The sequence below is a fragment of the Heterocephalus glaber genome, unplaced genomic scaffold (genome assembly GCF_053883595.1).
Source record: "Heterocephalus glaber isolate CG9 unplaced genomic scaffold, H.glaber_assembly_v1.0 deba00000546, whole genome shotgun sequence".
Lineage (NCBI taxonomy): Eukaryota > Metazoa > Chordata > Mammalia > Rodentia > Bathyergidae > Heterocephalus > Heterocephalus glaber.
The window spans coordinates 41232312-41254890 of NW_028258147.1; the positions used below are offsets into that span (position 1 = coordinate 41232312).

Genomic DNA, 22579 nt, shown 5'->3' on the forward strand with positions numbered 1-22579 from the left:
CTCTATTTCTTTGCTTAGACTTTTTCCATTTACTTAAAATTTATTTGCTCACAAACAGCTTTATGATGACTGCTTCAAAATCATTGTGATATCACCTCAACATTTCTGTAATCCTAGAGTTGACATCTATGGATTTTTTAAAAATTTAGTTTAAGATCTTTCTGGTTTTTGGTTTGACGAATGCTTTTTCATTCAAAACTGGACATTTTGGGGTATTCTGTCTTGAGAATCCAGATCTTACTTTGCTTTAGATGTTTTCCTTGGACATGTCTCTAGCAGGGGCAAGGGGGACATTACCTTGGAACTGCCAAGATGAATGCAAGTCCAAGTGTTCCAGTTCTCTACCTGACCACTATTGACACTTAAAGAGCCTTTATATCTTCCCATTATTTCTGGGTTGAGGTAGGAATTTTGGGTTTCTCTTAAGCCACCACTGGTCTCTTTGGTTGGCAGGGGGAGAAGTAACTCATTATTTCTCCCTGGATAACTCCCACTGACACCTCAGTGCATGGGGTGTGGCAGGTGGTCTCATTAATGCTGGGTGGTGGTAAAAGTCATGACTCTCCAGGAGGCCTCCTTTGACAGCACATCAGGAAGAGAGGATGGCGTACTTATTTCAGGGTGAAGGCAAGAGTACATCGTTGAAGTCCGTGGATATTTCAAGGGTGAGGCATTCTTGTTACTGCTGTGGTTATGGAAGTTTCTGCTCCCTAAATTGGCCTTCTCTGATACCACCTGGGCCCACAGTTGGACTCTTCGTTATAGCTTCATGCGAATAGAAGTCTAGGGCGCTCATTCAGCCTTTGCTGGTATGGTTAGGAGTGGGAACACAATTTTCCTACAATGGTTAGCTAGAATAGAGTGGTTATTGCCTGTGAGTTTTCTGCCTTGCTTGGCAACCTGTACTTTGGAAGATGAGAGCTAACTTTGTCTCAAGATTACTTTTTTTGTAGCATTGGCATTTTCAGGTTACTGGCTTCTTTGGCTCCAATTTAAGTATAGAAGAGGCAAAAAGAAAAGCCAAGGGACTCACCACCATGTTATTCCAAGGTCTCTAGAGCCACCTCAAAAATTAATAAAACAACTCAAATGCCTTAATGACATTATATTTACCCTAAATCAGTGGAGACATGCCCTGCTACGTGAAAGACATTATTATGAAGGAGGCACTTGAATTTGGAGCAAAAGGTGGACCCAGCATCTTAGACTTAAGGGAAAAGTAGATCCAGAACTAGAGGCACCTTGCTTAAGTCTGGCATTTGAAATCTCTTAGTCCAGAGTCAGTAATGGGCAGTGCTTCAAAGGTTGGATTTAGCTCTATTCCAAAAGGTTCCAGTTGTTGATGGATCATAGCAACAGGAAAAGTTTAACAAACAGCAGACCCCTAGTCATAGTTACTCTGACCTCATAAGAGTAGCATTTCACCATAAGGCTGGGAGGATGCAAAATGAAGTGGAACCACATGAAGAAGGGGTCTAAATGGATGTGGCTAAGCTTCATGAATGGGTTCTCAACTCAGAAGAGAACACAGATGTTGTTGAGGAAACTGATGGAGAACACTGGTCAACAGAAAAGGTGATCAGGGAGTCCAAAACCACCAGTTATCCTCATCAGTGCCCAGAAGATATCACTAGTTGGTCCTGGCATTGTCACCTATTAAGCCCCCAGCCCTCTCAACAGCATGTTCTAGTCAGGTGCTACCAATAGATAGAAGAAGCCATGTGTGAAGAAATCAGCCCTCCAGCTTGGGGTAGGAGGAGCTCACTCCAAGCACACAGGACATCCAATCCAGAACAATTCAGTGGACCCCAGAGGCCTTACAGAAGCAAGCATGAAGTTGCTTATAGCTTGCTTCCCTTTATCAGAACTGGTCCAAGTCTTGGGTGTGGCTAACCTTGAGGCAGCTGACTTCAGAGACAAAAGCAGAGATTAATCAAGCACCGAGGGGCAAAGTGGGGGACTCTTTCTTTGATAAAAAGATCCAAGGTTTAGATGGTCTATTTTGTTAATTTGTGAAGTTTTGAGTCAGCCTGCTTGCAAGTTGAATTTCAAGGAAGAGATAGGAGTGATTTATGGTGACATCTATTGAGCGTTTACAGAACATAATACATGTGTTTTTGCTCCTACCATAAAATTAATCGTTGCTAATTAGTTAGAGCTACCAGCTCACTTGGGTGCCAGAGGTGTCACACTCCCTTCTCTTAGTTCTGTTAATTAGCCTTCCAGAGGTTCCTAGTATCCCAGTGTCCTGTTATTTTTCTCCCTCTGCACATTTCTTATTTAAATTATTGAGATGCTGTTTGGCATTGCTTGGTTTTGGATAGAGGCTTAATTTGGGGGGACATAGACATCCTCATGGGTAATCTAATGGTATTACATGAGACACCCCATTTTGGCATACCATCAGGCATTATGTAAGTGATTTAACCCAAAATAAACATCCCCTTTTCAAAAGTCCTTCTTTTCCAGTAATGAATTTCCATGAAACAGTACAATTAAGCTTTGAAGGACTTGGCTTCTGTTGTTATTTCTAGGTTGCCAGCATGTGGGCTGGAGATTATTCTAGTGGAATTATAGACTATAAACCTGTGCTGGACAGGGAGTGGCCACCATCTGGGCTGGACAGGGAGTGGCCACCATGACAGCCACCTGGCCTGGAGCATGCAGGGACCTGCTCCAAGGGAGATGCTCTGAGGTACAACCAGTATTTTGAGAGGGACTAAGCTTGTCCATAGCTTCACAGCCCTCAAAGGGCTCCCACTCTGGCATAGAGGTCAAGGCAGCACTGTATACAAGCATGTATAATTGCAGTTGACATTCCACAGTAAATGAAGGTGTTCTTTTGGACTGTGACAAGAGAGAGCAACCTGTTTTGCCAACCAGCAGAAATCTAAGGGGGACAGTCTAGTGAGGTTGTTATAACATATAATGACAACAGAAAGGGCTTTTCCTTAGCACAGTTCTGCACCCGGTAAAGCTTGCTGGCATCTCTGCTCAGTGAGCCAGCAGAACAGTCAGGTGCAGCAGAGGGAAGAATGCTGTCCGCATTGATTTCACTGTGCATGCCTCTGCCCACCTCCTGTGAGGCAGTTTATTTCACACACCTCCATGACATAGTAATGCAACTTCATTGACTTGAAAGTAGCTGTCATGCAATGTAGGGGGGCTGTGTGTGTGTGTGTGTGTGTGTGTGTGCGCGTGCACATGTGTGAAAATAAAGAATGGAAAGCACAACACTGCTGTTGAAATTTAAAGGAGAAATGGATCTTAATTACAACTTACTTACAAATATGGAGGTTATAGTTATGGTTCCAGTTTGCTCATGTCGATAAGCCCACGTGCCAAGCAAAGGAAGGGGACTACCTTCAGGCCTCTGTGACAGGGCTTTTGATAATAGATACAAGAAAGGCAGATTCAAGCACCAAGATTCCAGGTGGGCCAAGGAAACAGGGCATTAGAATCTAGGTTCTCATCTATCTTAGCCCATTTTCTGTTTCTAAACAAAAAATCTGAAACTAAGTAACTTGTAAAGAATAGAGGTTTATTTGATCCATGGTTCTGGAGGCTGGAAAGTCCAAAGAGCATGGTGCTGACCATGGCTTAGTACCAGTGATGCCTTCTTGCTGCCTCAGAACATGGTGGAGGGCATCACAAAGTGAGATGGAACAAGCATGCTAGCTCAATCTCTTTCCTCTTCTTATAAAGCCACTAAAGCCGTCATGGGGGGCCACACCCTTGTGACCTCATCTAACTCAAATTACTTTCCAAAGACCCCATCTCCAATATCATTAACTTGAGACTTTGGGCATTAAGTTTCCAACACATGTATCCCTGGAAACATGCCCAAGGCATAGATAGCACCATCCACCAGTACCATACGTATCCATGGATATGGGTTGCAGGGAAGGTGACACTTCACAAGGTCTTCTGACACTAGATGCAAGGACTGATAGGATATGAATCCACAGTTATCTGCATTGGGAAGGTCCTACATAATGCTCATTCATGCATGTTATCCTTTTATTTTAGAGAAGTCTTCTTGAATAGAAGACCAAAGGATGAAATAAGGGACCTTTTATGACAAATTTATGTGATGCTTAATGAACTTGCTTTGGCAACTCTGGATCCTTTAATTTGGCAGCATGGCTAAAGAGAAATATGATTAAGCAAGCTATTTGTATTTTGGGGAGTCATGTGGAGTACAGTAGCTGAGTCAATAATTCTTTTGTTCTGATTATCAAATAACTTGGCTCTTAAGATTTATAACTTTCCTTTTATTTTCCTCACTGTTGGTGTAACCATGCTTTTATTAATGCAACAACATCCTTGCTATTATTTTTTGTTCCCAGCCCATTGATTCAATACTCTGTGCATAACATTACTATATCTCTGATCCAGCAGAACACTGAGGTCCACCACTCTGCCCTTGTACTGTGCACTTCCCCCTCTCAGGGTCCCGCCTTTGCCTCCTCCTGTCCAAATACATCCACTCTTCACATCTCAGCCTAGCTCCTTTTTTATCCCCGAACCCTTTCCAGTAGTTACTATGCATACCAACTTCTTGCCTGATTTCATAGCACTCCAGTAGGCAAAGGCTTGCACAGCCACCTTGCACTGATCTTACTATCTTATCTACAAGTTTTATCTCCAGAATGAATTCTTTTTTTACTTTCTTAATTCTTAGTCTCCAGAATGGCTACTACACCATGTCAGTGTAAGGAACACCGAGATCGAAATCAAAGGCCAGAGTGGATGTCAGGCTGTAGGCTATGTAGCAATGAGTGAAGCCATTGACCTCACTGAGTCTCTCTTACGTCAGCTATAAAATGGAACTCGGGATGTTTTCCCATCCTGTTTCACAGAGTTGTTAGAATGGTCACAAAGAATAGCATGTGATAGTCCTTTATGAGCTTTAAAGTACTTCAAGAACAGAGGCCCCATTATTACTGTAGTTTATCTGTAATTTTTAACATTAAATTGAGCCAATAAAATATAGGAGCTATGTAATCTTGAGTGGCAAATTGTTAAATAGCACTGCTCACACCATATAACACTTATAGAACATTTCATTGTTCAGAGTACTTTTCATTTAGAATACTGTTTTGTTCTCAGCAGGGCCCCATGAGGTTGTGGGGGTCAGGTATTTTTATTCTCATTTTGCAGTGGGAAGAAAGATTTGAACAGGACAGACACATTAAGTGAATTTCTCTAAGGCATTCGGTTGGTGGATGACGGCGCCATTGAGCGAGGCTTCCATTCTGCCTCTCAATCCTTTCCTGCCAGTTGTGCTCATTTCCACTCACTATGTCTGCCATCATCACCTGGAAACTGCTGGGTAACTCTTTCCTCATGTTGGTCACCTTCCCTCCCACCTTCATGAGTTCCTGTGGAGCCAAGATCTCATTCCTCCTCACTTTGCTATAACCATATGCATATTTATAAGGCAGAGGACAAAATGTAAGGGGAACTTCACTGTTTCTTACAAACACAGTCATGCTTTACTTGACAATGAGGATAGCCACTGAGAAATGTATCCTGAGCCAATTTTGTCATTGTGTAAATGACATGCAGTGTACTTACAAAAACCTGGGTGGTATGGGGCCATCACTGGATGTGGCCTCTTAGTGTAGTCAAGAGACAATGTAGCAATGTAGATATGAGATGTATGAGGCTGCTGCTGGCCTCACACTGTTTTATAGTAAATATTTTATAAGTAGAAGGATTACACTCTAAAAGAATAACACAGCAAATGCATAAACCACTAACAAATTCATTTATTATCATGATTAAGTATTATGTACTGTTCATAAGTATACATGCTATGCTCTTGTCTGTTTATGACAGTATCAGCAGAAACACAAGAATAATGCACCGCACTGAATCGTGATGGCCATGAGGTCAGCAGGCAGTAGGAGTTTCTCAGCTCCATTATAATCTTATGGGACCACTTCATATACGTGCTCTGTTATTGAAAAATCACGATTATGTGGCACACCACTGTATTTTTGGTTGAAATATTCTTCTGTGGGGAGTCCTGGTCAGGCCTGCACTCTCTCTGCCTACACCTTACCCTTCCTGAAAACTCAGGGAACTCAGGCTCTCCCTGGTGGCTCGGTGCCTGTGCCTCCGGTGGGGCTGTGAGGTCTTTGTGCTGGGACACATAATCGTCTACTGAGCACCGCCAGACCAGTGCATGCCACTGACACAGTCGGCCTTCCCATGTGTAACCTTCCCCACTCATTCCCTCTGGTGTACTGTAGCTTGCTGACTTCAGCATGGAGACATTACAGGTTCCAGCACACACCACAGTCCCCGTCTCTTACAGACCACTCTGGAGCATCAGAGGTAGAGACTCTTCTGCCATGTTGCACGCATCAACATGGCACCCCATGCCATCTCTCTTCCAAGAATCTGTTGAGAAATCCCACCCAGTGGGCTGTTTGTTATCACCTCACCAACTGGAATGTGATGGTTAGGGTGGAGTTTCAACCTGATGGACTTTAGGGTCTGCCCCAAGGATTGGTGGAACATACTTCAAGATGTGTCTGGGTCTTAGAGGCATGGCCTTGGGATCTGTGTCTGCTCACTGGCTCCTTACCCCCAACACTGTTCTGCTGTTCTGCTTCCGGGTTACCATGAACTAAACAACTTTGTTCTGCCACACCCTTCTGCAGTTAATCATGGACTGGATCCCCTTAACCATGAGCAAAGTCAAACTTTTCCTCATTTAAATTGTGGTGTCCAGCATTGTATTTCAGCAACAGGAAAGCTGACTAATATACAGAAGTTTCAGTATCTTCAACTGAGGGCTTCTGGAAGCACTGACCATGTTTAGCCATCGCCACAAGGACAACGTGCTATCAACTTCTTACTCCCTCAGCTTCACATACTGTGTAATTTAACATGGGTTTCTTCTTTTTTTTTTTTCTTTTGGTACCACTGATCAAACTCAGGACCTTGTGCTTTCGAGGCAGACAGTGGAACCACTGAGCTAAATCCCCAGCCCATGGGTTTATTCTCGAATGAATTTCTTCAATATAATTTACTCAGGACATTTGATGCAGTATTTTAGGCCATGGCAATCCCAGTGTAAGTGGCTCGTATTAACATATAAGAACAGAAATTGAAATCAGCCAGCATAAATGGTTCTCTTCAGAACAAAAGATATTCTCCCAGAAGAAGGCAGTTCCTAGGAGACCTCATTATAAAACTTGAGGAAACATCAGCAGGTAGATATGTCTGACCCTCTACAGAGTCCCAACAGGACTCAAAACCCAATGAGTAAAATAATTCTCTCCTTTCTGAGGCAGTGTGATTAGATAAATGTAACTTATTGTACACTTTTTATTATTATCCTACCAAAGCAGAATTCGTAGAACAGGTCGCAAAGTTTGAAGGTCTTCCAGCTGACAGAAGGACACAAAACAAGTCCTTATTGTAAGACAGAGAGCCCAGGCACCACGACTCTCACATCATAAATCTATTTTCAACTCATGAAATGCCTTCAGCACTGATGCTTCTTTTTTTTTTTTTTTTTTTTTTTGGTACTGGGGATTGAACTCAGGTCCTTGCACTTGGCAGCAGGCGGCGAAACCACTGAGCTAAATCCCCAGTCCAGCACTGATGCTTCTTGATGTGAGTAAACACCCAAGGCTTTGCAGCTCACCAGAGAGGAGGCAAAGCGGCAAAGATAAATAAATCTGGTAGCTCAGGAAAGGATTTCTTGTCTCTTGGCAAAAGGCCACAGTAGTACTCCACTGACTTCATACAAGCTTTTTCATCCCTGCTTTCTTTTGTACTTACACTCTGAGCTAAATACTATTACTGTGCTCGGTTAATAAATATTTACAATGAGAAGAAGGGATCATAAAGTAATGAAAATGGCACTGAGTTAAGGACAAACAAATGGGTTTTGGGACCCGTTTCAGATCCAGGAACATCAGACTTGACTGCATCTTGCTATTCCCACTGATAAAATGAACAGGCTGCGTAAGGCCTTCAAGTATCTGTCTGAGCTCCAGAGAACATTCCATCTGCTATGCAGACTTCCAGCAGCACATGGCCAGAAAGGGGTGGAAGACAATATGAGATCTGGTTGGTGAGGTGAGCATGTCTGCGCCCTCTGATCCAGAAGAATGAAGTGAAGGAGCAGTGGACACACTCATGGATGTGATTTCTCAACACATTTCTGGAATGAGGATGGCAGGTTGATGAAATATTATGAGGGAGTCTTCAGCTCATAGTTTTCCCTGAGGAAATTTTGCATGGGGATACGCAAATGAGGCGGGCTGCCTTACTAGATGGGACCTGCAGATGGGTGGCTGCAGATTAGGTCTGAAGGCACCACAGGTGCTGTACAGGGAGAGTCAGAAGTGCTGAAGCCCTAGTGAGGAATAACTGCATTGGCTATCTGCTGTGTGCAGCACCCTGCATACCTCCAGGCTGGTGACCTGTCAAGTCCCTTACCCTCAGGCCAAATAATAAAATAGGTCTAAAATACTTCCTGCAGAAACTGCTAAATTTCTGTAGGGGTGTTGGCTAATAGACTGGGTATTAGTGCTTCAAAGTGATGTTCTACTAAACTAGCATGTTTATATTCTGCCTGCTCCCTCTGAAGCAAGGCCTGCCTATCTACCTGTCCAATTCCTTACCAGACTTTCTATGCATTGAGGCTCCATATATGGAAACAGAATTTCTGATATAAAGTCACAAAAAACCCATATCAACCACCAAATCTTTAATTATTAAATAGGATTTGAGATAAACTATGCATATGAAGACAAAAAGCACTAGAAAAAAACTGACCTTTGAGGAAATAGAAGTATTTCAGGAAGCAAAGGAGGATTTTTAAGGAAACAAAATCTCTGATTTGAGATTGTTGTATACTTAAAACAAATATGGGTAGCTGTGAGAAAGAAATTATTAGAGAAAAGAAGAATCACATAGCAATAATAAATATGATGGGTGCAATAGAAGTTTCAATCACAGGTTTAAAGGATATTCAAAAACATTTCCCAGAATAAAAAATAAAAAAACTGAGAGAATTTGGGTGAAGAAAAAAGTAAAAGAATTAGAGAACAAATTCATAAGATGGCATAAGATGGCTAAGGTTTCCAGGTAATAATGAAAGCAGAGAAAAATGGTAGGGAGTAAATAATAATTTAAAAAAAAAACAGTTTTCCAATGTTGAAGAAGTACCCTAGACCTCGAATTAAGAAGCCCAGTAGGTACCAGCAGGATGTAAAAGCTACATTTATGAATTAGATGCTAGGAAAATCTTGATGCTAGGAAATTCTTAATGCTAGGAAAGCACTTAATGTTTGGAACAACCCCCTTTAAGTAGTCTGAAGTTCTCTGCAGGGCATCAGGCATGTGGGAGAGAAAATGTGGTCCTGGCACCTGCTTAGCTTTACAGAGTATGGTGTTAGACTTGTCATGTTCATATAAATTCTGTTAATAGGATTTTGGTTTTTAGACTCATAAGACACTTAAGCATATAGTATTGTAAATTGAATGTAAATGTTAACAATTTTGACAATGTTATAGTAAAAGTAAAGGGAAAGAATCTGGAAATGATTGGAAAGGAAGTTCCAGGTACTAATGTGTCATCACATACAGAACAGAATCAGAATACTGGCTGGAAGTGAGATGTAAGTATGATAGATGATCAGCAGGAGAACTAAATGAGGACCACAGGTAAAAACGAGGAAGAGATAGAGACAGTGTGAGTGAAATCAACCTGCTATGTCTTAGGGAATCAGTAAATGTCTTAAACTGAAAAAACAAGAAAAACAGGTGTATCTTAGTTATAATTATGGAAGCAACCCTAAGAAAACTGAAACTCAAATTGATTCAAATAGGTTGCCCAGGAGAGTGAGGTTGAGACCAGGGAAAATGGGGAAGGGCACAGTGCCATCCATCTGAAACTCTGTGGTACTTCATTTGTTGCCTTGGGTTGTCTTGCTTCCCTGAATGTTTTTTTTTTTTTAATCTGTAAAAGGACAAGAAATCTTATTCAAAATTTAGAGGTTCTGCATACAAAAATAAGATTCAGTGATAAATTAGTTTGAATTAGATAACATATCCAATATTTGTCTGGCTTTAGCACATGCACAAGTGGAATTTCATTTGATTCAACCTAAATACTTTCAGATTTGGGACTTAAAGGAGGACACGTATTCACATGAAAGTCCAGTCAGTGTATGGTCAGGTTAGTGATGTTCTCACTTTCTAAAAATGTCCTCATTCATTGCATCTGGTTTTTCTCTTCTTTTCAACGAACATCTCAATTCCTGCTCTACTTGCATTGAAAAATTCAAATGACACATCCTCCAAATCCAAACACTGCACTCAAATGCTTTTATTTGCATGTTTCTTTTAAGCACTCTGAATCCTACATTTGTTATATCTGTCATGGCAGCTTTGATATTCCGCCTTTTACAACTGCAATGTGTGCACCTGTCTTACCTCCCTCTAGACTGTACATCTCTTGAAAGAAAGAGCCATGTTTACTGAGGGTTTGGGAAGCCAAACCAAGCATCTTTTGCCCACCTTCCAGGTGTGTGTCTTTGGGCAAAGTATACCTGTAATGCTCAGATAATATATTCCCCAGAGAAAGGCAGCAATGTTTCTCGCCAGACCAAAGAGATATTTGAATAAGATGATGTAGGTATGCTTAACACAATGCCTTGCAGAGAGCTGACAAGGAATGAAGTAACTTTTTAGTCTCTTTATCTTATTTGTTTTTTAATCTTCCACAGTACCACGGCTCTTTACACATAGATACTTAAGTGGTGCATGCGGGAAGGGTTAAAGAAGTATGCTGGCTTGGAAGTATTTTTTTAAAATTTTAAGGATATTGCCTTTTAAAATATGGGATTTCATGTAAGCATATCAAAGAGGGACTATCACAGGGCCCTGCTCTGCATGTCAACTAGATAAATAGCCATCTGGAGATGGAAAACATTTGAGATCCAGCCCAAAACTTTATATCTGACCCTCTATCTTTCAGAAATTGACCACATATGGTTGGTTATGAGTTTGACTAAGCATCTGCCTTCTTATGGAGTTGGGTCAGCGTCTATAGCCAACAAAGGCAGCCTGGGGTGCTAGCATGGTATTCTGGACCTTATAAAATTCCCACTATCTTCCTGTTACTCATTAAGCTATCTACTTCCCCCTTCCTCTTGCATTCAGGAAATTCTTCATAAGGACTCCAACCTGATTCTCTATAGTTGGCTCCAGTGATCTGCAAGAGCCTCCCTGAGCTGCCCAGCTGTGCAGCTCTTTGCTGGTCCTTCTCATCACCAGTGACCACATTCTAATTGCACTGTTGTTATGTGTGTATCTCTCTTGCCTATTTTGGCTCCCCCCTCCCCCAGAAGATATACAATATATTTGTGTCAGCATGAAGTGTTCATTAATGAAGATACAGGTCAGGGGAGCCCCTGAATGACTACTGGTGTGGTTTCTGAAGTATCCCCAACAAAGAACAATCCTTTAGAGGTGAATTCATGATGGCCAACTAACTTGCAGAAGTCAATCAGCAAACTCGAGTAGATTGTCAGAGGAAGGAAGGCTTCAGAGGGAGAGCATGGAATTGAGAAACTCAGCGGTGACACAGACCCTAGTGTGGAGATGGCACATGGAGTTTACGCACAGATACTGCAGGGGGGTGAGCAGGGTGGTAAAGGGATGTTTTCCAACCTCGGGGACAGAACAAACTTTAGGGCTCTGAGACACAGAGTTGGAAGATAGGCAGATAAGACTGTCTGGCCCACCTGCCAGGATTTTGTACAGTCTGCATAATGATTCTCGAAAATACAAACATTGCTGGGGCTGACTGACAAGTATTGTTCCAGTGGGGAGAGCTGTCAAGGCAAATCAATCCCATTTTACCACATGCCAGTGTGTGGAACAGATATAATTTTGGCTGTTAGGGTATGTCAAAGCGAAGGATGTACTGTCTGTGTATTTTGAAGTGTGGTGTTCCTTTCAGACTAACAGCTTGAAACATTTCTGGGGCTCCCCTCCCTGACTGTTACCTCTAAGAAATTGTGGGAATTTAACTTCAAATATCTTTGAGCTTTATCTGCTGTAATGCTCAGGTTAAGTGGTGCTCAGCACTCTTCCCTCCAGCCACTCTGCCATGCATTAGAATTTGGTCTAGTGATGAAGGGTCACTCCTTACCAGGGGCTGTGGTATGAGGCACCCAAGAAGGTACCAGTGTGTCTCAGAAAGGTAAAATGACCCTGCAAGGATGTGTCCTGTCCTAGCTGTGCCAGTGCAGGCTTAGCCTGAAGGATTGATGTGGCTTGTGCGTAATGTGTTCCTTGTAAATTCCTGAGGGTCCTCTTGCTCCATGTGTAGTCCATGATGAAAATCAAAATTGAAGCCCCAGAGTCACTTACTCAGAATCTCTCTTCTGACTCAGAAATTATCCACACCTCCATCCTGCTGTCCTCTCTATCCTAGGACTCTCTCCTACTAGTCATATCTCCTTCCTCTTCTCCTCCCTTCAGCCTCCATCTCTTTCTTCCCTCTTCCTTTTTTTTGGGGGGGAGTTATTTAATTTCTCACTTTTTATTGTTCCTCTTATCTTATAAGGACCCTCAGACCTCAGACTCCCCATCCTTGCTCTGGAGTCCCTGTGCCATCCCTAAATTGACCTGCCTGCTCCTGTCCCTCCCAGATCTCCCACAAGTGCCCTCTCTAGTCCCAGTTCCATTTCCTTCCTGCTCCCAGCAGCACTCTGCCTTCTGCTGCTCTCAGCATCACCCAAGCCCTGTCTCCTGCTCCTGACTTGTCCATTTTGGTCTCCTCTGTCTTTTCCTGATCCTCCTCATAATCACTCATGAAGTATTGGTCCTTGACAACATCATGTGCTCCCTTTGGGATCATGACTGGATCCCAGCTTTCCTGGCTGTGGGCAGAGTCTCCCAAAACAGTCATGCTGAGCTATTCACCTCCAATGGACTGATGGCACCAGGGCCAGAGAGGGAAGATGGACTGGCAATTAGATGGTGCCCACCCTCACACCAGCCCCTGTGAGAGTAAATTCTACCCTGCTCCCTAACTGGCTTCCCTGCCTCCACTTTTACTGCAGCCAGAATAATCTTTATAGTGATTTGTAATTATCACTTCTGTTCCATGCAAAAGATCTTCAATACAAGAACCTTGTACACCGATATGAGTTCTATGGAGCTATTGAATGTATGCACAATATGGAGCTATTGCATATATGTATATATATGCATAATTCATATATATATATGATTTATATCTGCTCCATTCATATAATACAGCAGACATGAGATACCATTTACCCCAAATTCATCATTTTAAGATGAGGAAATGGGGACACAGCAATGACATCATTTGTCTACAAGTCGCTATTTATTAGTCCTAAACTAGTCTAAACAATTTTGTGAAACATTGAAAGCCCTCCCTGATGCAGCCCATTCTCCTCCTACAGTGTACTGCCTGCTGCTCATCTTCAGGAAACCACCAAGACAAGTAACTACTTCTTAAATACACTCTGGGCTTTTCTTTCTTTATATCCTTGCTCTTTTTTCTTCCTCTACCTTAATTGCTTCATTTCCCACCATTCCTTTCTCTTGTTCAATAACTAACTTGTTTTTACATGTTAATGTTATTATTTATTTATAAAATAGTTTAGACTGCCTAATGTGTTCTAGGCCCAGCAGTGGGTTCAGGGAAATTACATCCATTCATCAACTTCATGCCCAAAGTGCTCTTGAGTATGCCCATAAGCATTTATTTTTATGCCGTTGTGATGTTAAGAGCTGTAGGCTCTTCATGCAATGCTTAGGTTGAGGTTGGCTTTTTTGTCATTTTTTTTTATCTCTTACTGAGTTCAGCCATGAGAAATATTCATAGGAAATTTGCCATTTACTCTAAGGACATTGTTGAGGAGATTAATCATTACACCCATTCCCTGTGGAAAATCCCTTTGATTGACTCCTGTGAAAACTAACTTCCATAAAGAATCTTACTTCCTAGAAGGACTTCCTATGCTTTTATTTATGGGTAGCCAAATTTGGTAAATTATTGCCTTTTGACCTTTCTAGTCACAAAGCTTAGAGTTAAACTGTGACTTAGGTTTAATAACCACATAGGGCTCCAGAACCTATGTGCTTTCATTTCTGTGTAATGCTGTGACTTAGTTTCCTCTTCCATTTCACCCAACTTGAGTTTTTGTTTTTCTTTGTGTCTTATAAAGTCTCCAAAGTCTTTTGAGAACAAAGCAAAGATGTAAGTTAATGGAGTGATCGATATATACACAGGTGTTTTTCTTGCATGTTTAGGCTGTGAGTTCCTAGAAGACAAAGATTATTTCACTCCTCCCTTTTCTTAGGCCCTAGAAAAATGTCTAGGCATGTTTAGTCAGTGCTTAATAATGGTTTGCTGAACTAAACTGATAAAAATAGATCCATGATTCCCTAATTGACAAAGTAAAACTTCCAGTCTTTCTCTTTCACTTTGTTTTTCTTAAGGTGACCAAAGACAGACAGAATTTTGTAGAGGAAAGAATTCAAACTCTAACTATTACCAATTGTACAACTTCAAGTGAGTTGCTTATCTAATCTGATCTTCTTTTTTCTTGAATTTGAACATGGAGATAAGAAATGCTCCCAGATCACTTGGTGACTGGTGAATCTCAGCACATTCAGTGGCCCCTACTAGCAATCAGCACATGTTAGGTGCCCTCTTCCCTTCCTATTTCCTCATTTATTTGGAAATAGTTCTTGAAAAATGATAAGTAAGTAAATTGCTCTGTGACTGCATGCAAGTCAATTAGTTATAGTGTCATCTATAAAATAAGTGTGGCTAATAGCCACAGTGTGATATGGGAATTAATTGATGGTAATGCACACTGGGAATTTTTTTTCTGAAAAGTGCTTAGAAATGGCCTGGGATTGTTATGTCCCTTATTTCATCATTAGTATCATTTATTAGTATTTGTCATTTTTTTGTCTGTGGGTCCTAATTGTCTTTCTTTTCAATTTAGTACTGACTCATATCTTAATAAAAATGAACATAAGATTAAAAAACATAGTTTTTAAACTTTTACACACTTATTTTTATAGGGTAGATAATTTTTTCCAATTCACTGTGTGAGCCATACATTAAGATATTTAGTGAATTTCTGTTACTTGTTCTTCACCTCAAGTTCTAGCAGTTTTCAAAATATTTACCTTTTGGATTCTTCAGCCCACTCTCATGTTTTACATTTATTGGCAGTTTTCAAATGAAATTCTACTCAGGAATATCTAGTAGAAAAGATATTTATTAACTGAAATATCTCTTTTCATTTTAATGACAAAAAAATCCTTACTGTGGTCAGTCCTGATTAGAGACCTGAGTCAAGGAGTCCAGGTTCACTTTTCTGAAATGCTGGGTACCAGAGTCCTAGCTGGTGGCTTTGCAGTTATGTCACTGCACCGTGCTGGGCCTCACTCACTGACCTGTCATACACAGGAATTCCCTGTGGATGACCTCTGAGTTCTCACCTTGTCACCACACTCAGTCCTGTAAGATGAGACCTGCATTTGGGACTGCAGGGAGATGGAGGCTTCAGGGGCTTCTAACACAGAGGTCTTTAGGCTATACTGCTTTTTACCTCTCCACTCAAAACTTTAAAATGTGTTTCTTTCAAACTGCAGATCAGAGTCCTTGGGATGTATAGTATTAGATTCTCAGTAAGTGTTTAATTTAAGGTCTCTGTGCTGAACAGACTGTGTCCACTGGGCCACAGTTTCAAGAAACCCTATTAAAGAGGAAATGGGAAAGACATTTCCTATTTGAGACCTTAGGTGGATAGGTTTATATCTATTTAGAATTTAATTACTTTTAGATTTAGTGGTAATGGATATAGACATGGATTGATACTGTATCTCCAGAGTGTATGTATAAAATATTCATTTCTGAGAGGGTTCCATACTAGCAATTTTATTTAAACAATCTTTCTGACTCAATGAGGTTTTCAGTGACTGTAACATGACTGACACAAACTGGAAATCGCTCCCATTCTGGTGCTCAGGACACAGAACTAAGGGCACCAACTTCCAGCCAGGAAACTTCCATCAGTGGCGAAGGCAGCCAGACATCTGCAGACTCTGTGGCTCCCCACTCTTATGGATACTTCCTTTGATTGGCAGAAAGGGTCCAGGATGAATTTCAAAGAGAAATTTTTCCTATAAAACTTTAGAAACACAGCTACTGTTTTGAGTTTTCCTCCAATATAGGAATCCATTTATAGTGGAGCTCAGGATCTTATTTATTTTTTGTTATGCTTATCCATGTTTGACATGATTTTAACTCAAGTCCCCTATGTGAAGAGCTCAGAGATAGGAAATGTGTAAGAGTTTTACATGCTCACCCAATTGTAGCTTATTTATCATGGAGTCCTTTGACTCAGGATACTCTATAGGAAATGAGTTAAAACATGCATATGGTCCTTTAATACAGTAATATTCTAAGGGCTGGTCCACAGTGAGAGAAAGAGCTTGTCTAGAATGGAAATTAGTATTGTTTCCTTCATTAAGATTGTCTTGCTCCAAGAAAAAGTCAGCTTAATGTCCTGCTAACAGCCAGATCAAGCCTTCCTATGCATACAGCCTCTTTGCTTCACTCTTGAAAGCCAGAGGATAAAGGGCAGCCCATTGCTGCTGTGGCTTAGGAAAGCCCTGGAACCTGTCTGCTTCTCAGACTCTGAGAAGGAAGGCATCAGTAGGGTGAAGGGGAAGCATGAGGAGGTGGGAGCATGGTGGGTGAGGAGACTAACCAAGATGTCAGTGCAACGAGGCAGAGGGTATAGGCTGATGATGCCCTCAGATCAATGCTTCAGGGTAGCTAGGGAGGAATGGTGAAGCAGGTGCTGGCACATTCTGGGTAAGGGATGGGGAGAGCTGTCTTTAAGAAGGCACAGGAGAAGTCATGGGTGCTCTCAGGGCACAGCCAAAGTTTCGTCTGAGACGGGAGGTATAAGGAAGTATAAGGGTAGTTGGGAGTATGAAGAGCTTGTGGACTTGCAGGGAGTGAGCCAAGAGGGTGCCATGGGAGGGTTTGTACAAGCAAAGTGGGGGATGTTGACTAGGGCCTGTGAGAGCACTGTTGGGGTGAAGGATTGGGTAAGGCAGGACTTCCTGTGGTACTAAAGAGAGACAAGAAATGGGCAGGGTAAGATAAACCCCGATGCTCTCCTGGAGGGGAATAGGAAGAAATTCTCAGCTCAGTGATGTGGAAGCTTCAGACTCCCCTTTCCTTTCAGCCCAGAGAAGTGGACTGTTTTATTAGCCACACACCCAGCAGGGTTGCTGTCAGTTAAATGAGATAATATAACGACAGCTGCCATCTGGGTTTATTCTTATTAAACCTATGTTTGGAGAAATATTTATATGGAACCAACTATGTTACGTAAAATAAAGCCCTCTGAAGACCTGACAGGAATACAAATACAAGTAGAAAATTGTTACTTGTGCCCCCAGTGGCTGCCAGTCTTATAAAAGAAGAAATGTATTTTGTTTACAGGGAATGCATTGGCAAAAGGACACCATTCAGGTAATCTGTAACCCAAGCCACAGCAAAGCAAAAAAATGCAAACAGCAAGAAAACTGGCCGTATTAATTATAGTTGTGAAGATGATGGAATTATCTATGACTTAAAAAACTTATTTTCCACCAGCTTTTTCCACTGCTTGGAATATTAAAAGGAAAAATGTGTAAATCAAATGCAAAAATGTTAAATACTTGCCTTGGTCTGGTTACAGTGTGAAGTAAATTAAGTGGCAATTTAATTCCCAATGACCATGTGACAACTGAGGAGTTAAATATTAGGTTTAAATAGGGCAGCTAATTATCCACAGGAATTATATTTATGTCTTTATGTGGGCAGTCTACCTAATGAACACATTTCTCTTCTTAAATCTATGCATTCCTACTAGAGCATGAGAAATTAATGTATGTTCTTATATTCATTAATACTATTGCTTATAAAAAGTCCTTTTGATTTTTTTCTCCCTGAGGTCCCAGAGGCTCAGAGAAGAATTCATGGATCAAAACCACATGAATTATCAGGGGAAAAATCTTATTAAAGTAAAACTTTAAGAACCCCTTGAAATTTATATAAAGTTATATCTTAAAAGAAATGATATAGGGTGTCCACCAGTACAAAATGGGCAAATATACATTGGTATAGTCCTTCCACAGATATTATAAAGTAGTCAAAGGGAAAGAATTACTTCTGCACACATAGTGTAACTCAAGCTCAACGGTACTGTTGACTGAAAGACAAGAAATGGAGAATATATATATAGTATGGTTCCATTGATGTGTATTCAAAAACAGGCAAAGCTGAACAAATTTTTGCTAGGGTTATATCACTGGAAGCAAAATAATAACAGAAATGATAGACACAAAATTCTTGACAGTGGCCATCCCTGGGAGATGAGTAGGAAAATGGATAAAATTAAGTAAGAACATAGCAAGGCAGCATTGCTTCTAAGGTGACATGAGCTGGGCATCTCTGGTCCAAAAGAATCAAAAGCCAAAATTCAGCACTTTTTGAGTACTGCCGTGATACCACAAGAAGATTCCATGTGACTTGTCATAGCAAAACTCAGGCACCTTTAAAGTACTGTATAAAATTGCCTTCAGCCTATATGTATAAGAAGTATATAAAACATATATAAGCCCTGTGTTCTGTACATGAATTCTGAATTCTTTTGTTCTCTCTCTCTCTCTCTATATATATATATATATATATATATATATATATATATATATATATATATCCAAAATCTGAAAAAAATCCAAAATCCAAGGAATAGTCAAGCTGTAATGATAAATGGGATGGTGGGTTCATAGGTACTCATTTTATTATTATTTAAGCTGCAGTTGTGCTTTATATCATCTTGATTTTTTAAACACACATCACAATCAATGAAAAAATTTTAAAGAAAGGTTACAAAATACATCACAGTACTGAATCTTCACTTTGTGGTTAATACCTAAGGCATTGCACAAGATACAGAGCTCACTCTGAACCTCAGAGAGCCTAAAGATTGGACTGATTGGGAGAGGAAATACAATTCAACTAAGCCAAAGGTATGAGCTATGCTAAGAGTTCAGAAAAGAAGGTCTTTCTTTGGTCATCACAGTGGTCTTGGAAAACCCTCTCTGGGAGTAAGAACTTAAGCTGGCCTTTGAAGGGTGATCTCAGCAGAGAAAGCAGGAAGATGATCATTTTGTTCTTTATGTCTTATGTACATCAAGTCTTTCATCATGTTTAATATAATTTATACTTGAAAAGATATGTTGTGGTATAGAAGGAAATACACAGATTCTGAATTCAGACAGACGTAGGTTCAAATTCTAGCTCTTCCATTACCAGACTGGATCCTTCAAATTTTTATATGGTTAACCATATAAACCAGTCTGTTTCCCCTTTTATAAAATAAAGACAGGAGGATTCCATAGGGTTGTGAAAATGACAGGAAAGCATACTGTTGACTTCATGTTCCATGCTCTAGGGGAATCACAGCTGCTCTGTAATGCAGTCTTCCCTGGTATTTGTGGGAGACAGGTTCCAGGGTCCCCCATGGTACAAAGGCCAAGGATGCTCATGTACCTTATATAAAGTGGTGTATTTTTATATAACCTACACAGTTCTTCTATAGTTTTTAATTCATCCCTAACTTACTTATAATAACTAATATAATATAAATTCTATGTAAATGGTTGTTATACTGTACTATTTAGGGAATAATGACAAAGAAAAATGGTTGGTATGCATTCAGTATAGAAGTAATTTTTTCTAATTTTGTTGTGTGTAGGGTTTTGTTTTGTTTTTGGTGTGGGGGCGGGGGGGGGATCTAAATATTTTCTCTCCAAAGTTGGTTTAATCTACAGATGTGGAACTGGCAGATATGGAAAGCCAGCTACAATATTGTTCATGGCCAAGTGGTTCAGAAAAGAATGCTGGCTTAGCCCAGGGGAACTCCCATGCTAAGACTCAGCATTTGAAGTTCTAACCAGTGAGGCACAAACTTGTACTGTAATTTTCTCTTACAGTCTCTTTTTGGGCCACTCTAGTAAGCTCTCTGCTTCTGTGTTGCTTTTCTCTGGTTTCCAACTTGCAGCCAGTGAGCTCTAATGACCCTTGATTGTCTCTTGTCTTGGATTCTGAAAAGGCATATGGATGAATGACTTCCACCAGTTCTGCTCCAGACTATAGGCGAAAACAGTCTTTGTTCTCCAGATTAACCCATTCTTGTATCTTCTTGGCTTTGGAGAGCCAAAACCAGGACATGATTTTAGAGCAAGGCTAAGGAAACCAGTTGTTACTACAGAGTCTAGACATTTCTTGTCTAAACAAAAGAAGTCACTGAGGCTCATCCATGGTCTATCCCATCTCATTAGAAGGCTCAAATAGGGAGGAGGCCTGTGCCTTAACTAGCAATGCATGATTCTTGCACTTTCCCCTTGTTATGCTGTGAGTCTGTCTCCTCGACGGTGTGAAATGGTTAACCAGGAAGAGGAGTTCCTGGAGATGCCTTTGACTTTCCCATTGGACACATGACTGACACATACATGCACCATGTCTGCCTCATAAGAGACTTGTCATTACTATTAATTTCTTTCTCATATCTCCTTTTTCTCATTTAAAGTTTATTAATGATATTTTGGAGCCAACAGCTAGGTCTTTAATTTTATTACAAACAACAGCTGAATTCTGGAGAAAAAGCTGATGAAACCTCCTGCCAGGCGTTGGGAGTCATAGATTGTGAGATGGATGGCATGCTTCTCCTCTGCTTTGCTCTGCAGAGAGAATGTTGGGCCTGCAAGTCCAGGGTTAGACCATGGACTCTCCACCCTTAGCCTTCATCTCAACATGCTTCAATTCCAATCTCGATTCTGTCTTTCTTTTACAGTTGTTCAGCACATCAAGCGACATAACATTGTTCTGAAAAGGGAGCTAGGCGAAGGAGCCTTTGGAAAAGTTTTCCTAGCTGAATGCTATAACCTCTGTCCTGAGCAGGATAAGATCTTGGTGGCAGTGAAGGTAAGAGAACATCCCAGAATGTGTCCTAAACTATGGTCACGCTACTCTGTGGAAATTTTACTTTATTTCATTATATTTTAGTGGCCAATTCTGTAGTAAATTATGTCTACTATAGTGGATGTGTTCAATTTCCCTTACTTGAATGGGCAGGTGGAAGAATATTTGGAGTACATTCAAGTATCATAGGCTCTTCTCAGGGGCAACCAAACAAGTTCACAGGCTATGAAAAGCTCTGAGCTATTCTTCCAAGTCCATGCTAACAAAATTCTGGATACATCAGTGGGTCAAACAGAAATCAACCAGTTAAGTTGTAGAGACTGGAACTCATCCCCTCAGATTGGTGCGATGATATGCACATCAGGGTCGTATGCATTCAAGATTCTCAAAGGTAGGACTACTAACTATATTTCCCATTCAGCCTCTGTTCTACCAAGTTCTTCTCTTGTCCTGCAGCTTGTTCCTCCCAAATGTTTCCAAAACTAAAAAATTTGATGCAGTGCAGGCATGATTGCATGATTTCATCAAGAGTTGGATGACATCTCCTGTAGATTCCACCAAGCAGCAAGAATAAAGTCCATCATAGTCCCCAAAACTTAAAAAGGAAACCTATTCTTCAATAATAAAACATTATTACTGAAAGGGACAGATTTCTAAAACATAAGGATTAACAAAATAATACAAAAGACTTTAGTAGATCCTTAATGTATGCATCATCAAAATTTTTTTAATTTACCAAAGTATAGGTATTATATGTCAAACACTTAAAAGGAACATGTATTTATAAAATGAATCAAGTGGCAAATAGATATGGACATGTCTAACACAAAAATTTAACCTTTTGGCTTAAGATAAGATGGTTGGATTTTTTGTTGTGTTATATTTCTTCCAAAATAAGAAACAGTTATACGAATGGCATTTATTTACTAGTTATAACCAAGTGAATTTTTCATTTTTAAAAAAATCAAGTATATATTCTTTTTCTGGTATATTCAGTATAAGCAAATAGACAACTAAGTAGAAAAATAAAATTATTCTTGAACTTACCATCCTAAAGACTTAATTATTATATTAAATTTCATCCAAAAAGAAAAACTGTGTTTTTCTTTCCTTGTTATTGAAAGAAATTATCCAGGGTGGCATGATAGTCCTGAACTCTCAGAGGAGGCTCCTATGAGCTGAACTTTTCAGTGAATAAAGGTTAGACCTTTCCAGAGGTGAGGGATCTAACAAGTAAATATCATCTCTACAAGATGGGAAAATGGGTGGGAAACTTGGGATGGGAGGATTGGAAAGGAGATCCTAGCAAGATGCGCATTCAAATAGGGTGGAAGAGGTCAAAGTGAAAATTCTGCAGTAGTGTTGGGGATACTTCCTGCTATTCCTATTGCTTCATCTTTGCTTTCTTTTAATCCAAAAATTGTTGTCATCTTTTTTAGCACAAAATGTTCAGAACATTTGGCAATGTTATATCTGCAGTCTTTGCCCCCCGTCCTT

The 22579-nt window shown here is 40.4% G+C and overlaps 1 protein-coding gene across 3 annotated transcripts in view; it reads left to right on the plus strand.

Moving 5' to 3' along the window:
- The window catches only part of Ntrk2 (neurotrophic receptor tyrosine kinase 2), a 346345-nt gene that overhangs the window by 239466 nt on the left and 84300 nt on the right, over positions 1 to 22579 (plus strand). For all 3 annotated transcript variants that reach the window (XM_004862443.4, XM_021242569.2, XM_021242571.2), the window contains one exon: positions 20955 to 21085. In XM_004862443.4, coding sequence (XP_004862500.1) covers positions 20955 to 21085 — 131 coding nt within the window. The remainder of the gene's footprint in view (positions 1 to 20954; positions 21086 to 22579) is intronic.